Source organism: Bufo bufo, chromosome 4 (assembly GCF_905171765.1).
Source record: "Bufo bufo chromosome 4, aBufBuf1.1, whole genome shotgun sequence".
NCBI lineage: Eukaryota > Metazoa > Chordata > Amphibia > Anura > Bufonidae > Bufo > Bufo bufo.
This window is the reverse complement of record NC_053392.1, coordinates 381,368,363-381,384,274: the sequence shown is the minus strand read 5'-3', so window position 1 is coordinate 381,384,274 and position 15,912 is coordinate 381,368,363. Positions and strand designations below refer to the sequence as shown.

Below are 15,912 nucleotides of genomic sequence, written 5' to 3'. Positions count from 1 at the left end.
CTCACATTAAACTGATACTTAAGCCTAATAAAGACCCACAAGATCCAGGCTCGATCTCGCTCATTAACCAGGATCTCAAGATCTTGACTAAAATACTGGCTGACAGACTGAGCCTTTTAATGCCCGCCCTGATCGGTCCTTCACAAGTTGGTTTCATTAAGGGGAGGTCAGGGGAGGCCAATATCAGGAAGGTGTTGGCAACCTTGGATTGGGTTCAGCGCCGCCCTCAGCCAGCCACGACCCCTATTCTGTTGGCTTTGGACGTGGAAAAAGCTTTTGATTCATTGCGATGGGACTGGCTGGGGGTGGTGCTGGATAGATTCAAGATATTTGGGGATATCCGTACTTTCCTGAAGGGTCTCTATTCCAGCCCAGCGGCGCGCATTCATACGGGTGGTTTTCTGTCCCAGGTTTTTCCCCTTCAGAGAGGAACTAGACAGGGTTGTCCACTTTCCCCCCTCCTCTTTGACCTGGCCATCGAACCTCTAGCTAGATTTTTAGAGGACTCTGACTTGTACTCAGGTATCACTATAGGTAAGAAAGAGGTCAAACTGGCTTTGTATGCCGATGATCTTCTGATCTTTATGGACACTCCTCAGCGACATTTAGGCCCCTTAATAGAGTTCCTTTTTTTGGGTCCTTTTCGGGTTATAAAATAAATTAGTCTAAAAGTGAGATTCTGGAGTTACACGCCACTAATCCACCGCAGTTCTGGTTGGATCTGGGTTTCTCTTTGACTGCTGTTAAGAAATATGTCACTTACTTAGGGGTTAAAATCGGTAAGCTCCCGGGGTCACTATACTCGCTAAACTACCCTCCCCTCATAGCGAAAATAATATCTGAATTACAGAAATGGCATTCACTCCCCTTGTCTCTACTAGGTAGGTGCCAGCTCATCAAAATGATGAGCTTTTCTAAGTTGCTCTACCCCCTCCAAACGCTTCCGATCCTACTGAAACATAATGATGTCACTGCCCTGAATAAAGCGTTTACCACGTTTTTGTGGTCCGGCAAGCGCCCTCGTATCTCTCTTTCGAAGCTTATGCTGTGGAAACCGGAGGGAGGAGTGAAATTCCCGAATATACGGGGTTACATCCTGTCTTATGCGTCACATATCCGATTGGGTGCACAATACTGATCTTTTCTCTAATAGGGAACTGGAACAAAACCTGGTGGCTCCTTGGAACTTGGTAACGTGCCTTCATTCTAACCTGGCCTCGTTACCCAAGGATATTAAATCCTCGCTTTTACTGAGAGATACGATAGCAGCCTGGAAGGCGATCAGGAAGACAGTAGGTTTGCCTCACGCAATCTCTAAATGGATGCCGTTGTGGTGTCATCCAGAATTCCCGTCAGGAATTAGTTTGAGACCCTCTGAGCTGTGGGTGTCTAGAGGGTTGACTAGGGCGGAACATCTGATGCACCAAGGGGAAAGGCGTTGGCTGACCCCAAAAGAACTGAAGGAAAAATATGCCCTGCCGGATTCCCACTTCCTGCTAATAATGCAGATTGTGGGTTTCTGTTCACATAGGTTGCGTGATCTGTCAAAGGAGGCGAATACGAATTCCTTCGACGAGATCCTCAGTTTCTCTCCCCAAACAGTTTCACTCTCTAGGTTATATAGGGCTCTTTCAGGCAATTTCACGAAGGCCAAAATGTCCACACTTTTTAAGAAGTGGGAGCGTATCACCATGGATGATGAGATTGGGGAAAAGATCCTAGAAGGCTGGAGTAAGGTCCACCAGTGCGTGATAGGCGAGACTTGGCGTGAAACGTATTTTAAAATGATGCATCGAGCCATTTATGGTTTTAATTTTCCAGCCTCGCCTCAGTTTCCGGACCGCATCACCCATTGTCCAAACTGCAAAATGGCTGCTACGGATTTCTGGCATGGCATATGGACATGTCCTAAGGTAGTCAAATTTTGGGCCACCGTGATTGATTATGTCAGGACAAACTGGTTGTTGGAATTACCTATGGAACCCCAGGCCCTGGTCTTCCATTACATACGTCTGGAAAACCCAACTCAGGTACCGATCATATTGCACTCTGTTTTATTAGTGGCTAAAAGAGTCTTGCTTCAAAGATGGCTCATGGATGCCATGCCAGATATCCCAGCTGTGGTCTCTGATTTGAAAGTTTTGTTGGGCTTTGAGAGGATTGAGGCGTCTAGGCACAAAGAAGGTTCAGCCTCCAAATTGCGCATTTTTATTGCCGCACACTTTAGTCCAGTTGAGATTGGGGAATTAGTCAAACCCTTTCAGTACACCTCATGGTATCTTAAAGCATCTCTAGGTAATACCTTGGGCCCCCTGGCAGTATAGCCCTGCCTTCCCCCCCCGTGTCTCTCTCCCTCTCCACCTCTTTCCTTTCTTTTCTTTTCTCCCCGGTGTCTTCGATTCTTGTTTTATTTATTTTAAGTTAAAATAAAAAATGCAGTCAGATTCATATGTACTGAATTCGTGTCCCCTATGATGCCGTTTTTGACCCCCTGACTCCTTTCGGAGGACATGTGGGGAAAGAATGTATAATGTGTGATAAGTGGGTACATGACCCTTGCATTGTTTTTTGTGAATCTGCTTCAAATAAACAGAATAAAAAATATAAAAAAACTTGCAGTTGGAACCTCGTGTGATTGTACTTCACTATTGGTGGCACCTTGATTTCTCACAAGGTTACCTGGAGGAAAGGTGAACACAAGTGAACTGAACGCTTACCCATATCCAGAAAATTCCTGTGAGGTCTGGAAGGGAGGATTTGTCAGCTCTGTCCGGGTGCAGCGCGGTCCATTCAAAGAAAACAGGTCTAGGGCTGTGATTAGCTGAAAGAGGAGAAAACGAGTTTTCGTTCCGATGGAATGTCTATTCCATGATGTACATGTATAACGGTATATGTCATAAATAAGAGTGCACAGTGATATTTGGAGTTAATTTCTGAAAACATGGAAGTCATAGATAGATGACTGTGTGTTCTATGAACCTTCATGTTCCCCTCTTACCTCTTGGACGTGCTCTTTGAATACATGCACAGGTCCTTGTGGTTTGGATACGTCCCATATCTGCAGTGATCCATCTCCACTAGATGTTACCAGGATATTCTCATTGATTTCGCTCCATGTCACATCAAACAGTGCATCGGTCCACTCAAAGCTAGGTCATGTAATAGAAAATATTATGAATGAAGAAAATAACTTGCAGAAAGCATGCAAGCGAAAAAATCAATTGGATGCATAGGAGGTATTCAAGGATGCATATGGAAACAGTCAATGATGAAAAAACCAGTTAAATGGTCACACAACTTAGCATAAATCAGGGATTCTCAACCTGCGGCCCACCAGCTGTTGCAAAACTACAACTCCCAGCATGCCCTAATAGGGATAGTCTGTCCAGGCATGCTGGCAGTTGTAGTTTTGCAACATTTGGAGGGCCGCAAGTTGGGCATCCCAGGCATAAATCAATTGTACAGGTGAATATAAGAAACTTTGTAATATACATTAGCAAACAAATCATTATTTCTCCACTTATGAGCTCTTCTACTCCCTTCCCTCCTAAAGCAGTTCATATTCAAGATAACGATCAGCTAAACACTTGTTCAGCTGACAGTTACGGAAGGAAACAGTGTAGCTTGCTGTGTTACACTGTTTGCGTAGCTTCCATTCACTGCTACTGGAGCCACAGAAACAGCAAAGAGCAGCCCAAATGGCCGTTTCCTTAATCCAACTGACCTCCAGCCAGCGGACATATTATGACTGAATCGGTGACTGATATACACCAAATAAATAATCCCCTACAAGTATTCTCCATTTGCTATCAATTGTGGAGCATCTTTTCTTAAAATTCTGTATTGAAAATAGGTGCTTTGTCCTCGCTGGGAACTAATCCTGATCTCGGAGCTGCTTACCTTTTAAAACAAAGAAGACCCGCATCATTTTGGTCTAGCAAGAAAAGAGTGCCACAACCTAAGGAAACAAACCACAAAGGGAGTATGTGTAAATTTTATGTCAAAGTAATGAAAAAAAAAACTGTTACAGTAAATGTTTGGAAAAAATTAAGTGGGCATTTATTATTCATAGTACGTCTCTTTTTTGGAGGCAAACTGTTGCATGTTTTGGCGCACGTCTTTGTATTTATTTACACAACCATATTTTCGATCCACATTCGATCTCATTTTTTTCTGATGGCACACGGACCCATTCATTTTAATGTTGCCACATTGTCGTATGCCCATTCCGCTGCCCTGCAAAAAATGATGAAACTTACTCCTAACGGTAATTGGATTTTTCCTTTAGCCTCCACAACGGCACTACCTGGAGGGTACCCACCTCTTCAGGGATAGGAAAACAACAGAGATCAGCGCATAAAAACCCCCTTAACCTTCACCAGTTGTTTTCCTGTCTCTCAAGTGGCATAATGTGGATCAGCAAGGGTGCATGGGTCCTTTGCTACGTTCTCCTGGTCTCCGGAAAGGCTCCTGCAGGTTGAAGGATCCCGGAGCGATTTTAGGCTCCTCCTCTTCCCCTCTGGCTTAAGTCCGGCGTGTGCTGGCTGCCCGGGATCGTTGGTGCGGTGGTTTGGGGGCGTTCCTAGGTCCAGGGAATGCTCCGATATCTACTTCCAGGTGCGGCATGCTATGGAACGCAGCGCAGGCGTGTGACGTCATCATGCTTTACCTAGAAGTGCTTGGGCCGGCGGCAGCATTGAAAAAGGAGGCAGACCGCGTTCTGCCTGGCGACTTTGTCAGCGTGGGAGTAATAGTAACGCTAGCCTCCTCTGGACCGCCAGCATGTCTGCCCCAGATGATCTGGACCCTGCAAGAAAGACCACCGACTCCTCCAGCCCATTAAGCCCCCTCCCTGAGGACATGTATTTATATATGATTCACCGTATTTATTGAGCACAGGGTGTGGATGTTCCTTATATTCTTGGTGACGGCTCTCCTTAAAGATTTATATATGGATATCCTCAGATTCTATACTAACCCCCCCCCTTGTTTTTTAGGGGAGGGGGAGCTTGAAATCATCTGGAGAACAGTCACAAAAAAGATCGGTGCACAGGCTTGGTTTGTGCTGTATTTAAACAGAAGGGCGCACCATAGGGTAATAACGTTTGCGATACACAACTGGAATTACAGAATTACAGATGCAAGGCTCACCTTGATGGGTTGTGCTGTCTGTAGGCACAACACTAGTAGATGCTCATCAAAATTGATGCTGAGAACTCAGTTACTGGTTGGTCTGCAGCCACGGGTGGAGGCACTTCTTTATGGAGATGCCTGGGGTCCCCAAGAAGAGGCAGAGTTCCAGAGGAGAAAGTTTCCCACGGCGCAAAGGACTAGCCAGAATTCAAAGCAGATCTCAGAGAAGGTGCGCTGCCTCAGCCACCTCGGAGACCAGGCGAAAAGGTGCAAAAATACATTATCCACTGCTACAAAAAAATATCTTTGTCCAAAATGCATAAATAGTCTCAGAAGAATCCCCATCTATTGTGGATAGATTAAGATCCTTAATTAAGGAAGAAATTGGTGCAGCCATTGATGCGAGATTGGCGGTAGTCTCTCCTAAACCTTCCACCCCCAGAGCGGTACCCTCTGTAATTGATGAACATTTTTCTGGTCTGGATGAGGAAGAAGCCTCTTCTGATACGGATTCTAGTATCTCTGAGGGCTCCTCAGGTCGCCCTTTGTGTTCCATAGAGGAAACCAAGTACTTACCGTAAAACCATTAGGGCGACAATAAATTTAGAAGAGACTAAAGAGCCATTATCTATCCAGGATCAGATGGTTTTAGGACTGGCGGAGAAAAAGAAACGGGTCTTCCCAGTGCACTCCAACATAAGAAATTTAATCCAGAATGAATGGAAAGATCCTGAGAAAAGAGAGGCAGCATCTAGGATGTTTAAAAGGAAATATCCTTTTGCAGAGGATGATTCCAGCTCCTGGGACAAGGCCCCAAGGGTAGATGCGCCAGTCGCTAGTATCTCCAAAAAATCTTTATTGCCGTTTGAAGACTTAGGGATCCTCAAAGATCCTATGGATAAGAAATGTAAATCCCTGCTTAAAAAATTCTGGGAGTCTCAGACACATATACAGCAAGAACCCTGTCTTTATGACTGACAACTAGAAGAACATATTCAGTCAGGCACTCCCAGAGAAGATATTCTCGCCTCCATCCCAGTCCTAAAGCAGGCTTCAAATTACCTGGCAGATGCCTCGGCAGATGTGGTGAAATTATCAGCAAAAACCACAGCCTTATCAAATGCCTCTCGTAGGGCAGTACGGTTAAGGTCCTGGAATGGAGATTCAGTATCAAAGAATGAGCTCTGTGCCATCCCATGTGAAGGCGATCGTTTATTCGGGAAAGCCTTAGATGATATCCTGGAGAAGTCTTCCAAAAAGAAAAAAGGCTTTCCTGCGGAGTCAAAGTTTTCCATCAGAGTAATTTTCGCTCCCAAAGACGTCCTGGATTTGATCAAAAAAGGAAGAACTCGGGGTCGTTAAAATGGAAAAGTAAAAGATTCCTCTTTTCAGAAAAATCGGATCAGGGGAAGATTAAAAAAAATATGTCAGTCCTGGGAACAAATTCACGCCTCTCCCTGGGTGCTGTCTATAATAAAATCAGGATACAGGCTGGAACTATCAGATCCCGTGACCCCCCCCCCCCCCCCCCTCCCCGACAGATACCTGGAAAATTCAAGACTAAAGGGAGAAAAACAATCCTCTGCAGGTGGATGCATTGGCATACAGTTGGCCAAAGGGTCTCCTGTATGCCTTCCCACCCTTTTCACCGATTCCCAAGGTCCTGACAAAGACTATAGAAGAAAAGGCTCATGTGATACTAATCACCCCCTACTGGCCCAGGAGAGCATGTTTTCCTATCCTCAAAAATCTGTCAGGAGAAGATTACTGGACCCTTACTCTTTTTTCGGATCTACTGCACGAAGGTCCAGTCCCTCATCCCAGCATCCCTCAGCTTCATCTGACGGCCTGGAATTGGCAGGTGCCATCTTAAGACAGGAAGGGACTCATGGACAAGGTAATAAATACTTTAATGCAGAGTAGAAAACCTGTGACTTCCAAAATATATCTAAGATCCTGGAAGGCTTTTCTTACCTTTACTAATAATGCCTGGGGTCCATCCATGTCTCCAGATCTGGGACTGGTCCTAGATTTTTTTCCAGTCAGGACTGGATCAAGGTCTTAGAGTAAGTACTCTGAAGGTACAGGTGGCAGCGTTAAGTGCATTTATGGGGGTAAAGCTGGCTGATGTGGATCTGATTAGAAGATTTTTTTTAAGGGTGCTAATAGACTACACCCAAACTTCAGATCCTCTGTCCCTCTTTGGGATTTAAATTTAATGTAGTCTTGTCTGTCCTCATGGTTTCTCTCTTTGAGCCCATTCAGGATTTATCTATGAGGCTTTTGATTTTTAAAACAGTTTTTTTACTAGCTATTACAACAGCTAGAAGGGTTGGTGAGACTCAAGCTTTTTCAATTCAACCATCCGGTGCTGGAAGACAGGATTATTTTAAAACATTCTCCTGAGTTTCTTCCTAAAGTGGTGTCCAGATTTCATTGCCATCAAGAAATTTCTCTCCCTTCGTGTCCTCAGGATGTCTCAGAAAAAGAGAAGAGGTTCAGTAACTTAGACGTCAGAAGAGGTGTTCTTTAATATCTAGTAGTAACTAAAGCCTTCAGGAAGACAAACCAGTTGCTGGTCCAGTACCTGGGCGTAAACCAGGGTACAGCGGCTAGCCAGGCTTCCATAACACGCTGGATTAAGTCCTGTATATCTCTGTTTTACAATGAAAAAGAGATGGCTCCCCTGTCAGGAGTCAGGGCCCATTCTACACGAGCCTTGGCTGCCTCGTGGGCAGAGGGGGCCTCTGCCTCCCTTGAAGATATTTACAGAGCAGCTACGTCAAACCCTTCTACTTTTTATAGACCCTATAAACTTGATGTATTATCCAATAAGGACCTATTTTTTGGAAGAAAGGTTTTGTCTGCAGTCGTCAGAACCCCACCCCACCCCGAGTGGATTCTTTGTTATTCCTCCAAGTAGTGCCGTTGTGGAGGTGTGGGGAAAAGATGAAAATTACTCTTACCGGTAATTGGATTTTCCTTTAGCCACCACAACGGCACAGGGAATTCCCACCCATTATTGTTTTGTTAGATTTTTTTCGGTCGACAGTTGACCCCTTTTCATTTGTATTGTTATGTTGATTAACCTTATTAAAAGATGCATCTATTTTTGAGTCCTAGGCTATTAACTGGTGAAGATAAAGGGAAGGGGGCTTTTATGCACTAATCTCGGTTGCTTTTCTGTCCCTGAAGAGGTGGGTACCCTCCAGGTAGTGCCGTTGTGGAGGCTAAAGGAAGATCCAATTAACGGCAAGAGTAATTTTCATCTTTTTTTGAGGGGCAGCGGAATGGGAATAAAACAATACCCCGAGTGCTGTCCACATCTTTTGTGGCACCATCAAAATGAATGGGTCCGTGTTAGGCTTCGACCGATATTGATTTTTTTAAGACCGATACCGATAATTTGTGAACTTTCAGGCCGATAATTTATACCGATATTCTGTGGAATTTCATTTAAAAAAAATATAAAAAAATTCCTACACAAATCTGCTGAAAATGAATATTTTTATTGTTAATGTGTATTTATTTTTTGGGGTAAATCTTTCTTTTTTATTTATACTTAATATTTTGGTGTTTTTTTTTAACTAACTTTTAGCCCCCTTAGGGACTAGAACCCTTGTCCTATCCACCCTAATAGATCTCTATCAGGGTGAATAGGATCTCACACTTTCCCTGCTGCTCTGTGCTTTGTGCACACAGCAGCATGGAGCTTACCATGGCAGCCAGGGCTTCAGTAGCGTCCTGGCTGTCATGGTAACTGATCGGAGCCCCAGGTTTACACTGCTGGGGCTCCGATCGGAGGAGGAGGAGAGAGGGGACCCTGTGGCCACTGCCATCAATGATTAAAACTGGGGGGGCTTGTTAATGTTTTTAATACTGGGGTGGGTGGCGCACTGCGCCACCAATGATTAATACTGGGGGACTTGGGGGGGCACACTGCGCCACCAATGAACATAAGTCTCTCATTTATTCATATACAGAAGGTGGGAGCTGGCTGCAGAATCACATAGCCGGCTCCCGACCTCTATGAGTGGTAGCTGTGATCCGCGGCACCTAAGGGGTTAACTACCGCGGATCGCAGCTACCGCTCATAGAGGTCGGGAGCCGGCTATGTGATTCTGCAGCCAGCTCCCACCTTCTGTATATGAATAAATGAGAGACTTATCTTCATTGGTGGCGCAGTGGCCAAAACCCCTCCCCTCCTCTTGTCATCTGTCTTTCCATTGGCGGCAGCGGCAGCAGCAGCACAGGGGGAGGGAGACACTGCTTCCTTCTCCCCTGTGCTGCTGAGGGAACACGGAGAGCGCTGTCAGCAGCGCGATCTGTGTTCCCCATACGTTATCGGAATATCGGCAAAATAGATGCCGATAACGGTCAAAAGCCTGAATATTGGTAAAACCGATAATCAGTCGATCCCTAGTCCGTGTGCCATCAGAAAAAAATGCGGATCGAATGTGGACCGAAAATACGGTTCTTAGCCTGACTGGGGAAAAAAATAGAACATAGCCGTTTGTAACATACTGTGGGACCTGCAGAAGGGGAAAGAGCAGGATAAACATGGTGTCTGTTTTCAGGATCTGCTGTCTGCAAAACGGACACAGTCGTGTGAATGCCACTTAACAAGAGTTAGGTTGGATTTACACGTCCAGGAGTGGATTCAATACAAATGGTAAATGTAAAGAAAAAACTTCTCCCTTCTGGATCCATTTCTGGCTTTAGCTCAAAAAATGCATCAAAAACTGCACCTCAAACTACATCAAAAACTTCATGTTTATTTCCAACCTAAGGCCTAATTCAGAAAGCCATGATGTAGGCTTATTTTAGAGTTCTTAAGCCTCATTCACATGTCAGTGTTTTGGTCAGTGATTTCCATCTGTGATTGTGAGCCACAAACAGTAGGGCACAATTCCTGGCCCTACTGCAAGTTTAACCCCTTAGGGACGCATGACGTATCGGTACGGCATGTTTCCCGAGTCCTTAAGGACCCATGACGTACCGGTACGTCATGTGTTGTTCCGATCACTGCCGTGCTGCTGGCAGTGATCGGAACCCGATGCCTGCTTAAATCATTGAGCAGGCACCTCGGCTAAATGCATGGGGGGGTCCCGTGACCCCCCCATGTCCGCGATCGCAACAAACCGCAGGTCAATTCAGACCAGCGGTTTGTTGCGCTTTCTGCAGTTTCTGATCGCTGCGGTCCCTGACCGCGGCGATCAGAAACTTTAGTGTGGCAAAAATATATATTTATCACCCCCCTGCACCTCTGAACGATTTTAGCCCGGTGGGAGGTGCAGGGGGGGGTTGCGGTGCGGGAGGCGGGCGGTGCGGCAGGCGGGATCGCGATCTCCCGCCCGCCTCCCATTGAATAATCGTTGGTGTACATTGGGTATACCAGGGTGCCAGCACATTGCTGGCACCCTGGTATAAACGGCTGACATCGGTGATGCGATGTCAGCCGTTTAACCCTTTCCATACAGCGGTCCGTACGGACCGCTGTATGGAAAAGGTTAACAGCTCAGGGAGCTCCCTCCCTCTCCGATCGGGGGGCTGCTGTGCCTTTGCAGCCCCCCGATGGAGAGGGAGAGAGCCCCCAGACAGCCCCCCGCAGCCCCGTGCTCACCCTTCCCCGTCTGCGAAGTTCTGAGCAGACGGGGAAGGTTCCCATGGCAACAGGACGCCGTCTCAGGCATCCTGCTGTCCATGGTGCTGAACAGATCTGTGCTGAAGGCAGAGATCTGTTCAGTGTAAGTAAAATACAGTGCAGTACCCTATAGAGTACAGTACTGTATTATACAGACATCAGACCCACTGGATCTTCAAGAACCAAGTGGGTCTGGGTAAAAAAAAGAGTGAAAAAAAAAGTAAAAATCAAAAAACACATTTATCACTGATTAAAAATGAAAAAAATAAAATTCCCTACACATGTTTGGTATCGCCGCGTCCGTAACGACCTGATCTATAAAACGGTCATGTTACTTTACCCGAACGGTGAACGCCATAAAAATAAAAAATAAAAAACTATGATGAAATTGAAATTTTGCCCACCTTACTTCCCAAAAAAAGGTAATAAAAGTGATCAAAAAAGTCGCATGTACGCCAAAATTGTAACAATCAAATCGTCATCTCATCCTGCAAAAAATTAGACCCTACTTAAGATAATCGCCCAAAAACTGAAAAAACATGATTTTTTTGGTTTCAAAAATGAAATCATTGTGTAGAACTTACATAAATTTAAAAAAAGTATACATATTAGGTATCGCCGCGTCCGTATCGACCGCCTCTATAAAAATATCACATGACCTAACCCCTCAGGTGACCACCGTAAAAAAATAAAAATAAAAACGGTGTAAAAAAAGCCATTTTTTGTCATCTTACGTCACAAAAAGTGTAATAGCAAGCGATCAAAAAGTCATATGCACCCCAAAATACTGCAAATCAAACCATCATCTCATCCCGCAAAAAATGAGACCCTACTTAAGATAATCGCCCAAAAACTGAAAAAACTATGGCTCTTAGACTATGGAGACACAAAAACTTTTTTTTTGTTTTAAAAATGAAATCATTGGGTAAAACTTACATAAATTAAAAAAATTGTATACATATTAGGTATCTCCGCGTCCGTGACAACCTGCTCTATGAAATTACCACATGATCTAACCTGTCAGATGAATGTTGTAAATAACAAAAAAAAAACTGCCAAAAAAGCTATTTCTTGTTACCTTGCCGCACAAAAAGTGTAATATAGAGCAACCAAAAATCATATGTACCCTAAACTAGTACCAACAATACTGCCACCCTATCCCGTAGTTTCTAAAATGGGGTCACTTTTCTGGAGTTTCTACTCTAGGGGTGCATCAGGGGGGCTTCAAATGGGACAAAAACAGTCCAGCAAAACCTGCCTTCCAAAAACCGTATGGCATTCCTTTCCTTCTGCTCCCTGCCGTGTGCCCGTACAGCGGTTTACGACCACATATGGGGTGTTTCTGTAAACTACAGAATCAGGGCCATAAATAATGAGTTTTGTTTGGCTGTTAACCCTTGCTTTGTAACTGGAAAAAAAATATTAAAATGGAAAATCTGCCAAAAAAGTGAAATTTTGAAATTGTATCTCTATTTTCCATTAAATCTTGTGCAACACCTAAAGGGTTAACAAAATTTGTAAAATCAGTTTTGAATACCTTGAGGGGTGTAGTTTCTTAGATGGGGTCACTTTTATGGAGTTTCTACTCTAGGGGTGCATCAGGGGGCTTCAAATGGGACATGGTGTCAAAAAACCAGTCCAGCAAAATCTGTCTTCCAAAAACCAAACGGCGCACCTTTCACTGTACGCCCCGCTGTGTGGCCGTACAGTAGTTTACGGCCACATATGGGGTGTTTCTGTAAACGGCAGAGTCAGGGCAATAAAGATACAGTCTTGTTTGGCTGTTAACCCTTGCTTTGTTAGTGGAAAAAATGGGTTAAAATGGAAAATTAGGCAAAAAAATGAAATTCTCAAATTTCATCCCCATTTGCCAATAACTCTTGTGCAACACCTAAAGGGTTAACGAAGTTTGTAAAATCAGTTTTGAATACCTTGAGGGGTGTAGTTTCTTAGATGGGGTCATTTTTGGGTGGTTTCTATTATGTAAGCCTCGCAAAGTGACTTCAGACCTGAACTGGTCCCTAAAAATTGAGTTTTTGTAAATTTCAGAAAAATTTCAAGATTTGCTTCTAAACTTCTAAGCCTTATAACATCCCCAAAAAATAAAATATCATTCCCAAAACAATTCAAACATAAAGTAGACATATGGGGAATGTAAAGTCATCACAATTTTTGGGGGTATTACTATGTATTACAGAAGTAGAGAAACTAAAACTTTGAAATTTGCTAATTTTTCAAATTTTTTGGTAAATTAGGTATTATTTTGTGCAAAAAAAAAAATTTTTTTTTACTTCATTTTACCAGTGTCATGAAGTACAATATGTGACGAAAAAACAATCTTAAAACGGCCTGGATAAGTCAAAGCGTTTTAAAGTTATCAGCACTTAAAGTGACACTGGTCAGATTTGCAAAAAATGGCCAAGTCCTTAAGGTGAAATAGGGCTGAGTCCTTAAGGGGTTAAAAGGGTTTCCAGGCTCCTGATATTGATGACCTATTCTCAAGATAGGTCAGTTATATACAATCAGTGAGGTTCTGACACACCGCACTGCCACCGATCAGCTGTTCCCTCCCTCCACCAAAACAAGAAGAGGGAAGCACAATGATAATGCAAAGGAGTGCAATACAAACAAAGTGTATTATAGAAAAGAGGGAATATATAAAGTCACAAATCCAAAAGTATATCCAAAAATATAACAAGCTTTATTATACCCACCAACAGACAAGTTAAAATACTGTATAAAATATAAACCTATGGAGGGACCAGAATGCATCCCTCTATATTAAAGGGGTTGTCTCACTTCAGCAAGTGGCATTTATCATGCAGAGAAAGTTAATACAAGGCACTTACTAATATATTGTTGTTAACCATATTGCTTCCGTTACTGGCTGGATTCATTTTTCCATCACATTATACACTGCTCGTTTCCATGGTTACAGACCACCCTGCAATCCATCAGTGGTGGTCCTGCTTGCACAATATAGGAAAAAGCACTAGCCTATGTGCTCTCCAATGGTGCTGGCCACCAGATAGCCTGATGCTTTTTCCTATAGTGTGCAAGCACGACCACCACTGATGGATTGCAGGTTGGTCGTAACCCCTGGAAATGAGCAGTGTATAATGTGATGGAAAAATTAATCCAGCCAGCAAAGGAAGCAATATGGACCATCACAATACATTAGTAAGTGGCTTGTATTAACTTTCTCTACATGATAAATGCCACTTACTGAAGTAAGACAACCACTTTAATGTATTATTATCCATATTGCTTCCTTTGCTGGCTGGATTCATTTTTTTATCACATTATACACTGCTCGTTTCCATGGTTACTACCACCCTGCAATTCCAGCAGCAGTAGCCATGCTTGCACACTATAGAAAAAAAGCCTCTCTGGTAGTGGGAACCATTAGAGCTCACACAGGCTGGTGCTTTTTTCTATAGTGTGCAGGGTGGTAGTAACCATGGAAACGAGCAGTGTATAATATGATAGAAAAATGAATCCAACCAGAAAAGGAAGCAATATGGACAATCACAATACATTAGTCAGTGCCTTGTATTAACTTTCTCTACACGATAAATGCTATTTGCTGAAGTGACATAACCCCTTTAATGCACACCTAATTCCCAATAAGAACAAAAGTAATGCCCAGGCAATCCATAGATCAAAAATCTATATCCTAATTAAAGGGAACCTGCCACTATGAAAATTGAAAATTGAATGTAAGCTACAGACAGTATGTTATATAGTAGGAGGGGCTGAGCCGATTGATGTATAGTTTTGTGGGAAATATTCAGTATAATTTGTATTTCATTCATGTAATTTCCTGCTCTTTCTGGGCTTTGAAGTCATGGAGATGGTCCTATCAGTGACTGACAGCCTTCCCTCTATGACTGTGTATACACAGATAGCTGTCAATCACTGATAGGACCGCCTCCATGACTTCAAAGCCCAGAATGAGCAGGAATTTAAATGAATAGGAAAAAAATTGCATTCCAAATGTGCTCCACTAGGGGGTACTTTCACACTAGCGTTATTCTTTTCCGGAATTGATTTCCGTCCTAGGGGCTCAATACCGAAATAGAAATGATCAGTTTTATCCCCATGCATTCTGAATGAAGAGCATTCCGTTCAGGATGCATCAGGATGTCTTCAGTTCAGTATTTTTGCCTTTTCAGGACGGAGATAATACCGCAGCATGGATTTTTTCCCATTGAAATGCATTAATGCCAGAGTATTCCGGCAAAACGGATCAGTTTTTGCGGTCTGCGCATGCTCAGACTGCAAAAAATGTGAAAAAAATAAATGCCGAATCCGTTTTCACGGATGACACCGGAGAGACAGATCCGGCATTTCAATGCATTTGTCAGACGGATCAGGATCCTAATCCGTCTGACAAATGCCATCAAATTACACACGTTTTGATGGATCTGGCAGGCAGTTCCGGCGACGGAACTGCCTGCCGGAATCCTCTGCTGCAAGTGTGAAAGTACCCTAACCGAAAGTGACAAGTTACTACCTAAGTGGAATGAAACACACACTGTAATCCAAGTGCGTTTCAAACACCGGAAGCAACAAGTCACCACCGGTCAAACTAAAAAGTTAATACGGTATGTAAATATATAATGAAAATTCCAAATGATAAAGGTCAATAGCATATAGTTAGCAACGTGCATAATAAAAAGTTAGAAAACTCTAGAAAATTTGCAATATTAACTAATATATACCAAGAACATGTATTATATATATATATATATATATATATAATCCATAATAAAATAAATATTGATCATAATATAATTCATTCAGAGCTGAATCCATATCTAATTATGCGCTAGTGCAATTAAAGTGAATAGAACTCATATAGTAATTGTACCTAATTAACCCACAACTAATAAGCGAGTGCAATTAGAAAAGTGGATAAAATGAATATACGGCGATTATGTGCTAGAGCAGAGAAAAGTCGCAAATAATAACCCGCTGGCACTGGAGCTAGCTCATGAAAGGAACAGGAAAGCACAGCTCCATTAAAAGTGTAGTGGCCGTAGCAGGTTACACACAGCTCAGTTCCCATTCTCTTCAGTGGGCAATGAGCTGCAGCAACCCAGCACGGCCACTACACTTTGAACGGCACAGTG

General features: G+C 43.3%; 1 protein-coding gene across 1 annotated transcript in view; it reads right to left on the bottom strand.

The window, feature by feature from the left end:
• Positions 1 to 15,912, bottom strand: part of PEX7 (peroxisomal biogenesis factor 7) — a 294,431-nt gene that overhangs the window by 266,407 nt on the left and 12,112 nt on the right. The window contains exons 2-3 of the mRNA XM_040429202.1: positions 3,901 to 3,958; positions 2,999 to 3,149 (exon numbers count right to left, since the gene is read on the bottom strand). Coding sequence (XP_040285136.1) covers positions 2,999 to 3,149; positions 3,901 to 3,958 — 209 coding nt within the window. The remainder of the gene's footprint in view (positions 1 to 2,998; positions 3,150 to 3,900; positions 3,959 to 15,912) is intronic.